This window comes from Scyliorhinus torazame, chromosome 3, assembly GCF_047496885.1.
Source record: "Scyliorhinus torazame isolate Kashiwa2021f chromosome 3, sScyTor2.1, whole genome shotgun sequence".
In the NCBI taxonomy this organism is placed as follows: Eukaryota; Metazoa; Chordata; class Chondrichthyes; order Carcharhiniformes; family Scyliorhinidae; genus Scyliorhinus; species Scyliorhinus torazame.
Window position 1 is genome coordinate 4,780,811 of NC_092709.1, and position 18,063 is coordinate 4,798,873.

The following is an 18,063-nucleotide window of genomic DNA, read 5'->3' on the forward strand; positions in this document are numbered from 1 at the left end:
GTGGCGCTGTCCAATGGGCGGAGTTTCCAGGGCTGGGAGATTGCCAGTGGGTGGGGCCATCCGGGGGCGGGGTTTGCAGGGGGCGGGGTTTGCAGTGAGCGGAACTATCCAGTGGGCGGGGCTATCTGGTGGGCAGGGTTTCCAGGGGGCTGGGCTATCCAGTGGGCGGGGCTATCCCATGGGTGGGATTTCCAGGAGGCGGGGCTATCTGGTGGGTGGAGTTTGCAGAGAGGGCGGGGCTATCTGCTGGCCGGGGTTTGCATGGGGTGTGGTTGGCAGGGGGCGAGGTTCGCAGGGAGCGGAACTATCTGATGGGCGGGGTTTCCAGGAGGCGGGGCTATCTGGTGGGTGGAGTTTGCAGAGGGTGGGGCTATCTGCTGGCCGGGGTTTGCATGGGGTGCAGTTGGCAGGGGGCGGGGTTTGGAGGGAGTAGAACTATCTGATGGGTGGGGTTTCCAGGGGGCGGGGCTATCTGGTGGGTGGAGTTTGCAGAGGGGGCGGGGCTATCCAGTGGGTGGGGTTTGCAGAGGGGGCGGGGCTATCTGATAGGCAGGGTTTACAGTGGGCTGGACTATACGGTAGGCGGGGTTTCCAGGGGGCGGGGCTATCTGATGGGCGGGGTTTCCAGGGGGCGGGACTATCTAGTAGGCGGCGTTTGTAGGGGGCGGGGCTATCCGGTAGGCGGGGTTTCCAGGGGGTGGGGCTTCCAGGGGGCGGGTGTATCCGGCAGGCGGCGTTTGTAGGGGGCGGGGCTATCCGATGAGGGGGGTTTCCAGGGGGCGGGGCTATCCGGTGGGTGGGGCTTGTCGGTAGGCGGGGTTTCCAGGGGGCGGGCTATCCGGTAGGCGGGGTTTCCAAGGGGCGGTCTATCCGGTAGGCGGGGATTCCAGGGGGCGGGGCTATCCAGTAGGCGGGGTTTCCTGGGGGCGGGGCTATCCGGTAGGTGAGGTTTCTAGGGGGCGGGGCTATCCAGTAGGCGGGGTTTCCATGGGGCGGAGCTATCCGGAAAGCGGGGGTTCCAGGGGGCGGGGCTATCCGGTAGGCGGGGTTCCCAGGGGGCGGGGACAGCCGGGGTTTCCAGGGGGCGGAGCTATTCGGTAGGCGGGGTTTCCAGGGGGCGGGGCTAGCCGGGGTTTCCAGGGGGCGGGGCTATCCGGTGGGCGGGGTTTTCGCAGCTTCATTATCCGGATTCAGAGACAGAAGCGGCTCCGGATCCACCCGATCCCCGCGGCCCGGAACCCGCCCGATCCCCGATCCCGCGTCAGTGTCCCCGCTCCCGGATCCCGGCCCCGCTCCCGGTCTGTGTCCCGGTCCCGGGTTTGATGTGAAATGTCCGAGAAAGAGCCGAAAATTCAGTCAACCACCGAGAGGGCGGTGAAATGTGAGTAACCCGGAGAGAGGGAGCGCGGCAGCGGGAGAAAGAGAGGGAGCGCGGCAGCGGGAGATAGAGAGAGAGAGAGAGAGACCCGGAGAGAGGGAACGCGGCAGCGGGAGAAAGAGAGGGAGCGCGGCAGCGGGAGATAGAGAGAGAGAGAGACCCGGAGAGAGGGAGCGCGGCAGCGGGGGAGGGAGAGAGAGACCCGGAGAGAGGGAGTGCGGCAGCGGGAGAAAGAGAGATAGAGAGACCCGGAGAGAGGGAGCGCGGCAGCGGGAGATAGAGAGACCCGGAGAGAGGGAGCGCGGCAGCGGGCGATCGAGAGAGAGAGACCCGGAGAGAGGGAGCGCGGCAGCGGGAGATAGAGAGAGAGAGAGAGACCCGGAGAGAGGGAGTGCGACAGCGGGAGATAGAGAGAGAGAGAGACCCGGAGAGAGGGAGCGCGGCAGCGGGAGATAGATAGAGAGAGAGAGAAAGACCCGGAGAGAGGGAGCGCGGCAGCGGGGGAGGGAGAGAGAGACCCGGAGAGAGGGAGTGCGGCAGCGGGAGACGTAGATAGAGAGACCCGGAGAGAGGGAGCGCGGCAGCGGGAGATAGAGAGAGAGAGACCCGGAGAGAGGGAGTGCGGCAGCGGGAAATAGAGAGAGAGAGAGACCCGTAGAGAGGGAGCGCGGCAGCGGGAGATAGAGAGAGAGAGACCCGGAGAGAGGGAGCGCGGCAGCGGGAGATAGAGAGAGAGAGACCCGGAGAGAGGGAGCGCGGCAGCGGGAGATAGAGAGAGAGAGACCCGGAGAGAGGGAGCGCGGCAGCGGGAGATAGATAGAGAGAGAGAGAGAGAGAGAGAGAGACCCGGAGAGAGGGAGCGCGGCAGCGGGAGAAAGAGATAGAGAGACCCGGAGAGAGGGAGCGCGGCAGCGGGGGAGGGAGAGTGAGACCCGGAGAGAGGGAGCGCGGCAGCGGGGGAGGGAGAGAGAGACCTGGAGAGAGGGAGCGCGGCAGCGGGAGATAGAGATAGAGAGAGACCTGGAGAGAGGGAGCGCGGCAGCGGGAGATAGAGAGAGAGAGAGACCCGGAGAGAGGGAGCGCGGCAGCGGGAGAGAGAGACCCGGAGAGAGGGAGCGCGGCAGCGGGAGAGAGAGACCCGGAGAGAGGGAGCGCGGCAGCGGGGGAGGGAGAGAGAGACCTGGAGAGAGGGAGCGCGGCAGCGGGAGATAGAGGGACGCGGAGAGAGGGAGCGCGGCAGCGGGGGATAGAGAGAGAGAGACCCGGAGAAAGGGAGCGGGGGAGGGAGAGAGAGAGAACCCCGGAGAGAGGGAGCGCGACAGCGGGGGGAGGGAGAGAGAGAGAGACTCTGAAAGAGGGAGCGGGGCAACGAGAGAGAGATTCTGAAATGAAATGAAAATCGCTTATTTTCGCGAGTAGGCTTAAATGAAGTTACTGTAAAAAGCCCCTAGTCGCCACATTCCGGCGCCTGTTTGGCGAGGCTGTTTCGGGAATTGAACCGTGCTGCTGGCCTGCTTTGGTCTGCTTTCAAAGCAAGCGATTTAGCCCTGTGCTAAACAGCCCCACTTAGAGATTCTGGGGAGAGGGAGGGAGAGAGACTGAGGGGTAGAGAGAGAGAGAGAGACTGGGGGGTAAGGAGAGAGAGAGAGAGAGAGACAGCCAGGGAGACTGGAAACATTGTGACTGGGATTGGGGATTGTAACTGGGATTGTAACATTGTGACTGGGATTGTAACGTTCCTGGGATTTAGGTTTGTAACTGGGATTGTAACATTGTGACTGGGATTTAGGATTGTAACTGTAATTGTAATACTGTGACTGGGATTGGGGATTAGAAACAGAAAAAATAGGAGCAGCAGGAGGCCATTCGGCCCTTCGAGCCTGCTCCGCCATTCATTCTGATCATCCAACTCAATAGCCTAATCCCGCTTTTCCCCCATATCCTTGGATCTCTATCTAACTGCTTCTTGAAAACAAACAATGTTTCGGACTCAACTACTTCCTGTGGTAACAAATTCCACAAACTCACCACTCTCTGGGTGACGACAGTTCTCACCTCTGTCCCAAATGGCCTAGTCCATATTCTCAGACTGTGCCCCCTGGTTCTGGACACTCCCACTATCGGGAACATCCCTCCTGCATCTACCCTGTCCGGTCCTGTTAGAATTTTATTTTATTTTTTATTTTTAAAATATTTTATTTATTTTTAATTATGTTGTTTCCAATTATGAGGCAATTTAGCATGGCCAATGTACCTACCCTGCACATCATTGGATTGTGGGGGTGAGACCCACGCAAACAGGGGGAGACTGTTCGAATTGTATAGGTTTCTATCATCCTTCTGAACTCCAGCGAATACCATCCTAACCAATTCAATCTCTCCTCGTACGTCAGTCCTGACATCCCAGGAATAGTCTGGTAAACCTTCACTGCATTCCCTCTCACGCTGGAACATCTTTCCTCGGATAAGGAGACCAAAACTGCCACAATACTCCAGGTGTGGCCTCACCAAGGCCCTGTACAATTGCAGCAACACATCCCTGCTCCTGTACTCGAAACCTCTCGCAATGAAGACCAACATACCATTTACCTTCTTTACCGCCTGCTGTACCTGCATGCTTACCTTCAGCGACTGGTGCACCTTCAGTGACTGGTGTACGAGGACACCCAGGTCTTGTTGCACATTCCCCTCTCTTTAATTTATGGCCATTCAGATAATTCTCTGCCTTCTCATTTTTGCTACCAAAGTGGATAACCTCACATTTCTCCAAATTATACTCCATCTGCCATTCATTTGCCCACTCACTCAACTCTTCCAAATCTCTGCATCCTCCTCACAGCTCACCCTCCCACCCAGCTTTGTGTCATCTGAAAATTTGGAGATATTACATTTTGTTCCCTCATCTAAATCATTAATATATATTGTGAATAGCTGAGGTCCCAGCACTGATCCCTGTGGTATCCCACTGGTCACTGCCTGTCAATTTGAAAAAGACTCGTTAATTCCTACTCTTTGTTTCCTGTCTGCCAACCAGTTTTCTATCCATCTCAATACACTGCCCCCAATCCCATGCGCTTTAATCTTGCACACTAATCTCTTATGCGGGACTTTTCTATAAAATCTTTCATATTGGTTCTAGAATTTTCCAAACTACCGACGTCAGGCTTACTGGTCAATAATTCCCTGCCTTCTCTCCTCGCTTTTTAAATAGTGGAGTTATATTAACCCCCCTCCAATGGAGGCATGGGGGCACAGTCGTTAGCACTACTGCCTCACAGCGCCAGGGTCCCAGGTTCGATTCCCGGCTTGGGTCACTGTCTGTGCGAAGTCTGCACATCCTCCCCGTGTGTGCGTGGGTTTCCTCCGGGTGCTCCGGTTTCCTCCCACAGTCCAAAGATGACAGGTTAGGTGGATTGGCCATGCTAAATTGGCTGGTGTGTCCAAGGATTAGGTGGGGTTAGGGGGAGTGCAACTAAGTAGGGTTCAGAGAGTTTGTGCAGGCTCAGTGGGCTGAATGTTCTCCTGCACTGTACAGATTCTGTGATTTCTATCTGCAGGAACTGTTCCGCAGTCTATAGCATCCCGGACGAAGACCACCAATTCATCCATTATTTCTCGAGCCACCTCCTTCAGTACCCTGGGATGTAGGTTACCCTGGGATGTAGGTTACCCTGGGATGTAGGTTACCCTGGGATGTAGGTTACCCTGGGATGTAGGTTACCCTGGGATGTAGGTTACCCTGGGATGTAGGTTACCCTGGGATGCAGGTTACCCTGGGATGCAGGTTATCAGACCTAGGGATTTATCAGCCTTCAATCCCATCCATTTCCCCAACACCATTTCTCTACTGATATTGATCACCTTCAGTTCCTCCCTCTCGCTAAACCCTGCATTCCCCAACATTTCTGGTATCTTATTTGTACCCTAATTTGTGAAGACAGAACCAAAGTATGTATTTAGTTGCTCAGCCATTTCTTTGTCCCCTATTATACATTCCCCTGTTTCTGACTGTAAGGGACCTACATTTGTCTTCACCAATCTTTTTCTCTTCACATACCTGTATAAACTTTTACAGTCAATCTTCATGTTCCCTGCAAGCTTACACTCGTACCTTATTTCCCCTTTCTTAATCAATCCCTTGATCCTCCTTTGCTGAATTCTAAACAGCTCCCAATCCTTAGACCTGTTGTATCTCTTGGCCAATTTGTGTGCTTCTTCCTTGGATCGAATACTATCCCTAATTTCCCTTGTAAACTACGGATTGGACACCTTTCTCATTTTACTTTTGTGCCAGGCAGGACTAAGCAATTGGTGCAGTTCCCCCATGTGTCCTTGAATGTTTATCATTGCCTATCTACTGTCATCCCTTTTAGTAACATTCCCCAATCGATCATAGCCAACTCACACCTCATTTCATCGTAGTGTCCTTTGTTAAGATTCAGGACCCTAATCTTAGAATTCCTCTCCATCTTGATTGGGGATTGTTACATTGTGACCGGGATTGGGGATTGTTACATTGTGTCCGGGATTGGGGATTGTTACATTGTGACCGTTTTTGGGGATTGTTACATTGTGACCGCGATTGGGGATTGTTAGATTGTGACCGGGATTGTTACATTGTGACTGCGATTGGGGATTGTTACATTGTGACCAGGATTGGGGATTGTTACATTGTGACCGGGATTGGGGATTGTTACATTGTGACCGGGATTGGGGATTGTTAGATTGTGACCGGGATTGGGGATTGTTACATTGTGACCGGGATTGAGGATTGTTACATTGTGACCGGAATTGGGGATTAGACCATAAGACATAGGAGCGGAAGTAAGGCCATTCGGCCCATCGAGTCTGCTCCACCATTCAGTCATGGCTGATTTCAACTCCATTTACCCGCTCTCTCTCCATAGCCCTTAATTCCTCGAGAAATCAAGAATTTATCAACTTCTGTCTTAAAGACACTCAACGTCCCGGTCTCCACCGCCCTCTGTGGCAATGAATTCCACAGACCCACCACTCTCTGGCTGAAGAAATTTCTCCTCATCTCTGTTCTAAAGTGACTCCCTTTTATTCTAAGGCTGTGCCCCCGGGTCCTAGTCTCCCCTACTAATGGAAACAACTTCCCTACATCCACCCTATCTAAGCCATTCATTATCTTGTAAGTTTCTATTAGATCTCCCCTCAACCTCCTAAACTCCAATGAATATAATCCCAGGATCCTCAGACGTTCATCGTATGTTAGGCCTACCATTCCTGGGATCCTCCGTGTGAATCTCCGCTGGACCCGCTCCAGTGCCAGCATGTCCTTCCTGAGGTGTGGGGCCCAAAATTGCTCACAGTATTCTAAATGGGGCCTAACTAATGCTTTATAAAGCTTCAGAAGTACATCCCTGCTTTTATATTCCAATCCCTGCTTTTATATATTTTACATTGTGACTGGGATTGTTACATTGTGACTGGGATTGGGGATTGTTACATTGTGACTGGGATTGGGGATTGTTACATTGTGACCGGGATTGGGGATTGTTACATTGTGACCGGTTTTGGTGGGGACTATAACAAGAATTGGAGATTGGTGTTCTTTTTGCAGAATGTAACTGCAGTTGTAGATTCAAGTCCATGTACCCGAACACGTGTATGTGTGAACGCAGTGTTTGTGTGTCTGTTTGTTAGTTTGAGCATTTTGGGGGGAGGTTGGAGGGGGGGGGGGGGGTGAATTATATTTAAAATGCTGCTTGTTGTTTGAGATATTTCTGTGAATTAGATAAAGAAGCTGATCGCTGACCTTGAGACGAGGGCCGCAGTGCAGTGGCTGTGCCTGGCTTCAGTTGCCACAGCCTCCCATCACCTGAGCACAGGGAACTGCCCTCCTCTCCCCCACTCTGTGCTCTTTCCCCCCCCCCCCCCCCCAGTGTGGAGCTGAGACACCAGTTTCCAAGGGTAGAGGGTTCATTGTGTGTGGTACCATAACTGGAGTGTTGTTTGTCGACAGCAACTAGGTTGAGATGTGGGTTTGAGATTCCTCATCACATCCTCATCTTTCCTTGTGTACCAGCTGGTGACAAATGTTTGGCCAGGAGTAGGTTTTCTTTGACTGTTTCCTTGGCTACAAAAGGTGAGTGTAACACGAGGTAACAAACCCCGAATGGGCCATTTTCCTCTGACACCACCTCCCAAACCTGTGACTGCACCTGGAAGGACAAGAGCATCTGGCACAGTGGAACCCCGCCACCTGGAGCTTTCCCTCCAAGTCACACACCGCCCTGACCTGGAAATATATATCACTGTCGCAGGGTCAAAATCCTGGAACTCCCTCCCTAACAGCACTGTGGGGGTACCTACACGACATGGGCTGCAGCGGTTCAAGAAAGCAGCTCACCACCAGCTCCTCGAGTGCCATTACTGTAGGGATGGATTATAAATGTAGGCCTAGTCAGCAATGCTCTATCCTGTGGATGAATTAAAAGGGAGCCATAGCACTGCCGCCTCACGGTGCCGAGGCCCCAGGTTCGATCCCGGTTCTGGGTCACTGTCCGTGTGGTGTTTGCACATTCTCCCCGTGTCTGCGTGGGTCTCACCCCCAAAACCCAAAGATGTGCAGGGTCGGTGGATTGGTCACACTAAATTGCCCCTTAATTGGGAAAAATGAATTGGGTACTCTAAATTTTTTTTTTAAAGGGAGCCAGCCCCGAGTCGTTTCCCCCCCCCCTTCTCCCAGACAGTGATGCAGCGACTGAGCCCCCCCCCCCCCCCCCCCAGACACTGGGGCAGTGACTGAGACCCCCCCCCAGACACTGGGGCAGTGACTGAGACCCCCCCCCCCCCCAGACACTGGGGCAGTGACTGAGACCCCCCCCCCCCCAGACACTGGGGCAGTGACTGAGAACCCCCCCCCCCCCCCAGACACTGGGGCAGCGACTGAGCCCCCCCCCCCCACAGTCAGTGACACAGTGACTGGGCCCCCCCCCCCCCAGACAGTGGGGCAGCGAGACCTCTCCTTCTCTTCCTCTGTAACAGGCGTATGGGAAGAGAAGGCACATTATTGATGTAACACCTTCTGCAGCCTCCAGCTGGTCCAAGGTGTTTAGCAGCCATTGAAGGGCAGAGCTTTGGAAGATCATTTCTCTACCCTTGTAACTTGTGATTTACACTCTAAATGGGGCAGAGAGAGGACGAGCTGCTTTCTGCAGGAGAAATCAACCAAGATTCATTTAAAGTGTGCCTGACAGAGCGGGCGTACAGAAAGTGTGGGGCTTTGCTTGTTTGATGCAGTGCATATTGTGAATTGATCATTTGAAATGTAACTTTACATGTGCACGAAATTGCCAGAACATTTTAAAAATGCAGTGCCTTACTTCAGGGTACGGGATCATTTTGAATTTTTGGATTGAGGATAGACTCTGGTTACTTTTTAATTCAATCACTTGTCATTATTTCACATCTGTTGTCATCACATTGCATTTCTCATGTGTGTTCTTGCACAGGCCTAAAGTGTGGGTCAGTGGATCAGTAATTGTTCCCAAAAAACCTGCAATGATATTTTTTTTTGGGGTGGGGGAGTGTATTTTTAATATTTAAAACTACTGCAATTGGTTGCTGGCAATGGTGCAGAGGTGAAAATGATTGTAAATTACTTGAACTGTACTGTTTTTCTAATCCTGACTCTCCTCCCCCCTCCCCCTGCCCAGCCCATTCCATTTTGCCATCCTAATCTTGTTGCAGTATGTTCAATATAAACAGTGGATCTGAGCAATATCATGTGTGTGGAATAGGAAATTCATTACACGTAGCCATGTAACAAGCCTAGTCCAAATGAGCTGCCTGCTAGCCTCTGGCAGTCGTGTGGGGTGGTGGTGGGCGCTGTGCGGAGGAACCGTCTGCTTGCTTCAGCACTAGCTGTAACCATAGTAACTCCCTTAATAACTGTGTTGCTTCACATCACTCTGTGAGGCGACTAAATCCAGTACTAGGATAGTTAAATATTGTGTTATTTGTAACGCGGCTGTTATAAAACGTGACTCTGGATGGGACTTCATTAGGATAGGTGATAGAATGTGATTTGTTCGTCTGAGAGACTTGCTTAACTTTCTCATTAATAAACTAGATATTGTATCTGGCCGTGCTTTGTGTGCAGATTGCTTCGGGATGAATTTACCTTTGTTAATCACTGCCTAAGTGGTTAAGCCTCTTTTGTGTGAATATACTCCTAACTGACATTTGCAATTCGATGCTTAATTGCAACCTGTGAACGTGGAGAGGGGCTTAGTTGGAAGGTAAGGCAAACCCTCGCTGATTCTTTGGGAAGCCCACCTGGATCACCCAACACAAACAGGAAATTAGCAGTTTCATTGTTCATCAAAAAGATCCTGCTGTCCTCTATGTACAGTGTTGATGTCCTGACCAATATTCAACCCTCATTCAGTGTTATGAACGCAGATTATTTGCCCATTATCTTGTTGCGGTTTATGGGATCTTGCTGTGTATCAGTTGGCAGAGTGTTTCCAACGTTGGAGCAGTCACTCCACTTAAAGTGCTTCATAAAGTTACAGAGTGGTTTACAGCATGGAGGGAGGCCACTCCCCCCATTGGGTACATGCTAGCCCTCCAGAGAATTATCAGGTCAGTCCCATTCCCGCGCCCAATCCCTGTAGATCGAAGTCTGTTTTCCACCAGACGCCTATCCAGTTTCCTTCAGAAATCATTTGTTGTCTTTGCTTCCACCACCCTCATGGGCAGTGAGCCCCGGGTCATTCCCACTCGCTGGACAAAACCTCCCCAAGTGCCTGGCGATTATTTCCTGATTGATGTTGTTTATTTGACCGTGAAATGCGTCATAGAAATCCAAGTTTTAAAAAATCCGTTCCGTTGACACATCCATTTTTGAAAGAAACATATGTAACAGCTGTTTGGCATGCATATACACAGCATATACACAGCATATACACAGCATATACACAGCATATACACAGCATATACACAGCATATACACAGCATATACACAGCATATACACAGCATATACACAGCATATACACAGCATATACACAGCATATACACAGCATATACACAGCATATACACAGCATATACACAGCATATACACAGCATATACACAGCATATACACAGCATATACACAGCATATACACAGCATATACACAGCATATACACAGCATATACACAGCATATACACAGCATATACACAGCATATACACAGCATATACACAGCATATACACAGCATATACACAGCATATACACAGCATATACACAGCATATACACAGCATATACACAGCATATACACAGCATATACACAGCATATACACAGCATATACACAGCATATACACAGCATATACACAGCATATACACAGCATATACACAGCATATACACAGCATATACACAGCATATACACAGCATATACACAGCATATACACAGCATATACACAGCATATACACAGCATATACACAGCATATACACAGCATATACACAGCATATACACAGCATATACACAGCATATACACAGCATATACACAGCATATACACAGCATATACACAGCATATACACAGCATATACACAGCATATACACAGCATATACACAGCATCTGCTTGATATTAATATATATAACATATATATATATAAAACATAGAACAGCTGCGTGGTATTAATATATATAACATATATATATATAAAACATAGAACAGCTGCGTGGTATTAATATATACATATATATAACATATACAACAGCTGCTTGGTAATACAGAAATTGAACAGGAGCTTTTCGTTTCCCGTTGCTTTTTGCAAGGCAATGCCTCAGCGTGTCAGGCATTTTGCCAACCAGTCCTCCCCCTTTTCTCCTGTAGGGCAAATTGTGGTCATTCTTTGAAATTTGACATTCTTGCATTTGTCCTGACGAGTACCAGACGAAAAGCTTCCGCAACTTTTTTCTGCAATATAGAAAGAAAATACTGAACTTTGCTTCTGTTTATGTTTCCTCAGAAGGCAAGATATTCCAGCAAAGTCTTGTTAGACTAATGCGATGTGGAAATTAGCTTTATTTTTCCATGTATGCTTGCTTAACCTGCCACAGGCCCACCACAGCCAGGCCCTCGGTTTCACCTCCGTTACTATTGTGGGCAAACTGAGACTGTTTTATTTACAAAAATATATAGATTTTTCACTTGTAGCACATAATAAAGTTGCTCAGAGGTTTGCCAAGTTAGTGCTGTTTTGGGAAAGTGTTATTGCCCCATTAGAGTTGGATAGAGACTTTTCACATATTGCTTTCTTAGTCGACAATGAAGTTGCCAGTCTGACGCAGTGTTCCACCCGGTTCCCACTCTATTACCTTCTGATCAAGGAGTTGAGCATTCATGTTTTCATAGAATAGAATCCCTACAGTGTAGAATGAGGCTATTTGGCCCAAAGAGTCTACACTGACCCTCTGAAAGAACACCCGACCCAGGCCCAATCCCCCACCCCATCTCTGCAACCCCATAACCCCACCTAACCTTTTTGGACACTAAGGGCAATTGATTTTGGCCAACCCACCTAACCCGCACACCTTTGGACTGTGGGAGGAAACCGGAGCACCCGGAGGAAACCCACGCAGACACGGGGAGAACGTGCAGACTCCGCACAGACAGTGACCCAGCGGGGTATCGATCCTGGGACCCTGGCGCTGTGAAGCCACAGTGCTAACCACTATGCTACCGTGCTGCCCCTTTGATTTTTTCAGTTGATTTCCTCAGCAGTCTGTTTGGAGAGAGAGTTCTAGATTTCCATCACCCTTTTGAGTATCAAAGTGATTCTTGAAATCACCCTTGAATGGCCCAAAATTGATCTGTGAGGTCCCACTCCTGGTTCTGGAACTCTTCCCCCTACCAAAGGAAAGAGTGTTTCTTGATCAGCTCCCTTTATTAACCTTGGCTACATCGGTGCTTAATCTTCTATAATCCATGTTCCTGATCCCTTCCAGCCTGACCAGGATCCTCCTGATAATGAAGACCCTCTGACAGGCTGGACATTCTGAGTCCCTTGAGGATAAATGCGACTAGGGCAATACTGGGCTCTGGTTTTCTACAATCAGAAATGTGTCCAGTTTTTAATATTCCACACAGGGTTTGAACCAACAAGGTTTCGATTAACAGGAGCTGCATTTCCGCTAGTTTTATTCCAAGGATTTTTTTTTGTGAATAATAAAATCACTGTGATTTATGTGGCTGCTGGTGTTATGAATAATTTTGATGGTTATGTAACTGAGCATAGTGGGAAAACTGGAAAGGTTATTTCACCACAAAGGATGTAACTTTATTTCCCATTCTGCCGCTCTGCTGAACAGAGATCGGCTCCCACTGAACCGGAGAGGGAGAAGGGTACCATTTTGTAAAGTCTAGCGGTGCGGAGGCAGAATCACAGAATTATTACAGTGCCGAAAGCGGCTGTACAGCCTGTCCTCGGCACCAACTCCCCAAACGAGCCCCCAAACGTTCCCCCACCTTCACCCCATGACTCTGCACATTCTCCCTTTTCAAATAATTCCCTTTCGAATTCTCCGATGGACCTGCCTCCACCACTCTCTTGGGCAGTGCCTTCCGGCCATTGACCACTCGCTGTGTGAAGAGGCTTTTCCTCCGACCACTTTCCTGATTCTTTCACCGATCGCTTTCAATCTGGTCTCTCCCGTCCTCGATTGTTTTACCACCAGCATCAAATTTGCTCTGCTGTCCCAAGCTTCGGAAAGATGGCCAAAGAGGGCTGATTTTTTTCTTTTTTAAAACAGCGAGTTGCTGTGCTGGTAAGTGCTGTCTGAAAGGGAGGTGCAAGCTGATTCAATCGTAACTTTCAAAAGGGAATGGGCTTTATGGGGAAATACAGGGGCTATGGGGAAATAACAGAGTGGGTAATGAGATTAATTCAGCCTGACTGAAATCCTCCTGGTGATAAAGACCCTGACATGCTGAACATTGTTTCCCTTGGGGATAAATAAGTTTGGGAGAAGCGGTTGGTTGTATTTCGGTGCAGTTACTGGACACTGTTGATTTTTCTAAATTTGTAAACAAAGCATTTCCGAATGCATTCTCCTTCCTGCTTTACAACAGGGTTTGGTCACATTTGCAAAACCTACTTAAGACGGACGATCACACTGCCTCGCAGAAAATTGCATTGTGCAAACTTCCGGTCACCTCCGACAAATAATTCGGTCTCCTGATTTAAAAAATAAAATTATGCACATCAAGTTAAGCAAATAAAATCTCATTTCAAGCACCCAGTCGATATCGGTGCCTGGTAATTTTAGCATCATATCCAACTTGCTAAAAGGAGGAATGGAATGTTACCAATATTCCCGATGTCCACAAGCAAAATTGCCCTCTTCCCTCACCTATCACCCTGGTAGTCCCTGCAAGTAGGATTCAGGATACCCCATCATGAAAGGCCACCCAAAGGGTGCATTTACCCCATTTTTACCTTTGGATGGTTTACTAAATCATACATGACTTCAGTAATTTAACGATTCCCAAGCCTCATGCCAATCTGTGTGGGATCTTGCTGTGTACAAATTGGCTGCTGCAGTGTCTACATTACAACAGTGGCTGCACTTCAGAAGTACCTAACTGACTGTAAAGCACTGAGATTTCTGGTGGTGGTGAAGGGTGCCGTGTAAATACAAGTCTTTCCTTTTCTTTTGGAACCAGTCGTGGCTTCGAAGCATTATACAAAAAAAAAACCCGCTGCATTTAATTGGCACCTTTCACAACCTTGGGAAATACAAAAGCTTTTCACTGGTCAATATGTACTTTTGAAGAATAACCACTGCTGTAATGTAGGAGGAAATGGGGCAACCAGTGTGGCTGTCAGCGCATTCAGGATTGTTCAGCAATAATAGTAACAATCTTTATTGTCACAAGTAGGCTTACATTAACACTGCATTGAAGTGCAGTGAAAAGCTCCGAGTTACCACACTCCGGCGCCTGTTCGGGTACACCGAGGGAGAATTCAGAATGTCCAATTCACCTAACAGCACATCTTTCGGGACTTGTGGGTGGAAACCGGAGCACCTGGAGGAAACCCACGCAGACACGGAGAGTGTGCAGACTCCACACAGACAGTGATCCAAGCCGGGAATCGAATCAGGGGCCCTGGAGCTGTGAAGCAACAGTGCTAACCACTGTGCTACCGTGCTGTCCTACCGAATCATGGAATTACACCTAACGATATACATTTTTCTAACCTGATAGCCAATTTAGGATAATTAGTTGAGCTTGCAACATGACTCATTTGCACTTGCTAGAAGCAACATATAATTAATACATGGGAACCCGTTCTCTGCAAACAAAAGGGATATGTCCAAGCCTTGTGCCTTTTTTGAATTTCCTGGGTGTTTGAGGAGCCTATTGTTCCCCATGGCTTTCACCATGGCAACACAAACAATCTCAGTCGATTTGCCAACCGATCAGCACCTTTTCTTCTGTGGTATAATTTATGACCATTTGAAATTTGTCTTGTGTTTATCCTGGTGAGTGCAAGACAAAAAGCTTCAGCAGCATATCTCTTCACTAATATCAATATTTCAGCCATCTCTAGTGCTACCTGGGGTATTTCCCTGTCACGTCACTTAATGGAATTATCACCAGCCCTGCCCCCTTCCGTCTTATTGATGTGCCTGTAAAATATTTTGCTGCTTTGTTTCTTTGAGAGTTTAATTTCATAGTTCCTCTTTGCCTTCCTAATTGGTTTTTTTAACTGCTCCCAGAAACTCTTCATATTCTCTCTTATCTTGCACTCTATGGACTTCCGTAACCCTCGATTGTTTTGAGTATGGTGGTTGAGGAAGCAGTTTGATCAGGAAATGGGGTGGGTGCATTTGCTACCCCTCATAGCGCCACGAGATCTTTCCTGCCCACTCTAACAGATCAGATCTCGGAGTATGAAGTCACTTGCAACAAAGCGTCCCTGATAGCTCAGCACTCCCTCAGTACTGTACAGAAGTGCCAGCGTATATTATACACCCAGGTGAGAGGATTGTTATTGAGCCAAAGTGATTCAAAGATGATTCATTGCTCCTGTCTTTTTGTGCAGTGGAATTTAATATTCATATTGCCCCATCGACTGCTAATGTCGTTCAATAATTCACATGGTTGTACAAATTTCTCTAAATATTTTTAATGGTGAACACGTGGCATCCGTCTTAACATGGCCTATCTGGAATAAAGAGGTGGCGTGACAAATTGATGTAAAATTCCCACCCTGTTCCTTTCCCTATCTCTGTAACCTTCTCCAAACCCACAACCCTCCGAGACCACTGCACTCCTCCAATTGTGGCATTTTGCACATCCCCGATTCTAATCGCTCCACCATTAGTGGCCCTGCTGTCAGCTTCATAGAATCACCGAGTTTACAGCCCGAGAGAGGCTTCATCCCACCGTGTCTGTGTTGGCCACCAAGCACCTTTCTGTTCTAATTTCATGGTCCAGCACTTGGTTCGTAGCCTTGTTTGCCATGGGGTCCTGGGGCCGGGGTTCTGTAATTCCCTCCCTTAACCTCTCCATACCCCTCCTTTAAAATGTGCTTTAAAAACCTCCCTCTCTGATCAGGTTTTTGTCCGCGTGTCCAATATCTCCTGCAGTTCACAGTCAAAGTTTGTTTCACAGTTGCTTCCATGATATATCTTGGGATTTGTTGTAAACTAAAATATTACAAATCTATTGGCGTGGATTCATTGGTGTGCTTTTCATTTTGGCTGAATAAAACCTGAAATACTCAACAACGGGAATTTAGATGTTCCTCTTTCTGACCCAGAGATATGACATTGGAGCGTGTTCCAAATTAGTGACAGTCAGGATGACTGACGAGATCGAGAATATACTAATCGTGAACTACATTGCTGGCTTGGTTGTGTTGCTATATGTCAATACTCCCGTTCCCAGCACTTTTTAAATCGTTTTTATTGTTTCATTTTCCCAAACTCACTAAATTCTGGAAAAGTGCCATCAGATTGGAAAATAGGGAATGTAACATCTATTCCAGAAAGGAGGGAGGTGGAATTCTGGAAACTACAACCATTTAACTTAACATTTGTCATAGGGAAAATGCTGTAATCTATTAGTTAGAAGGTTATTGTGGGGCACTTAGAAAATCTCAATACAGTCAGGCAGAGTCAACATGGTTTTGTGAAAGGGAAATCGTATTTGAGCACTTTATCAGACATCTTTGGGTAAGTTACACGCAGCATGGATAAAGGAGAGTCTGTGGATGTGGTGTACTTAGATTCCCAGAAGTCTTTTAAAAAGGTGCCACAAAAAAGTTATGACGCAAAATGAGAGCTCATTGGGTACAGGGTACAGGTGTTCTTTCCAAGGGCTGGTGCGGACTCGATGGGCCAAATGACCTCCTGCACCGTCGGGATTCTATGGGTGAGACCCATATCTAGAACACCCTGTACAGTTTTGGTCTCCTTAATTAAGAAAGGGCATAATTGCATTAGAAGCAGTTCAGAGAAGGTGTGTTCAAGTGGGTTCCGAGATGAGGACAGGTTCGGTCATTTAGAGTTTGAAGAATGAGAGGTGATCTAATTGAAACATGCATAGCACCGTGGGAGGGTTTGACAGAGTGGCCAATGAGAGGTTTGACAGGGTGGGCATTGAAAGGATGTTTCCCCTTGTACGAGAGACCAGTTTAAGATGGACCTGAGAAATGTTTACCTCAGAGGGTCGTGAAGCTGTGGGACACGCTCCCCCTGGAGACCGTTGGAGGCAGGGTCATTGAACATTTTTAAGGCAAAGGTCGATAAATTCTTGACTAATGAGCTCCGAAGGGTATCCAAGTTGACAGAATGAGGCGTTGAGGCTCAGTTTAACCAAGATCTCATTAAAGGACAGTGCAGGCTCTCTGAGTCGAAGAGCCTGCTCCTCCTAATTCATGTGTTCATATTTTAATAATTCCAATTCTAAATGTCTGGTCAGACCTTCAAGAATTTTTTAAAAATAAATTAAAACCGAAAGCAAGGCCTGAAAATTTGTAGTTGTGAGATTGGGCTAAGTTGTAAAGCTCGAGTGTCGGTCAGAATATTTGGCCAACTGGGGGGTTTTGAGCATAGCTGCCAACCGTTCGCCGAGGATTACAGTTTCTTGAACATGTGGGAGACTCGCGTTACAGAAATCAGTCGGTGTTTGGGTCGTTTTCAAATGTTCTATTTTAAAAGAGTTAGCAAGTGCTTGATGGTGACGTTGAGTTTGGCACACCTTTACTGACTGTGCCAGAGGGAGCTGAATACTCTGCTATTGGCGGCCATGCCATCAGCTGCCCGGGCCTAGACCTGGAATTTCTTCCCTAAACCTCCCATCACCCTCTCCTTCATTAAGACACTCGTTAAAACTTAAGAACCTAACTCTGGCAAATCCTTTGACTTGGTGTCAATTTTAACTGGGTTCACTCCCTATTAGAGCACTTGAAGATGTTTTATTGTTGAAGTGTGACAGAAATGCTAGTGTATTTTTCCTGTGATTCAATACCACCCTGATTCTGGAATATTTCTGGGAATAGGGAAATCTGTTTTCCTCTTTTAAGATGCTTTGGAATTGGACCCTGAAAAGTACAGTTTATCTTCCAAAGGAGTACTAATGTTAGTTGAAAATATAACGTGTGCAGGTCAGCTCTCTACTTGTAAATATGACGTTGAATGTACAACTTCGTA

General features: G+C 48.2%; 1 protein-coding gene across 4 annotated transcripts in view; it reads left to right on the plus strand.

The window, feature by feature from the left end:
- The first annotated feature begins 1,164 nt into the window (after positions 1 to 1,164).
- LOC140408257 (protein phosphatase 3 catalytic subunit alpha) overlaps positions 1,165 to 18,063 on the plus strand; it is a 459,377-nt gene continuing 442,478 nt past the window's right edge. For 2 of the 4 annotated variants that reach the window (XM_072495214.1, XM_072495216.1), the window contains exon 1: positions 1,167 to 1,381. In XM_072495214.1, the coding sequence (XP_072351315.1) occupies positions 1,330 to 1,381 (52 nt within the window). In that variant the 5' untranslated portion in view covers positions 1,167 to 1,329. Of the gene's footprint in view, positions 1,382 to 18,063 lie in introns of all 4 variants that reach the window. The other 2 variants (XM_072495215.1, XM_072495212.1) reach the window with 2 other exon arrangements.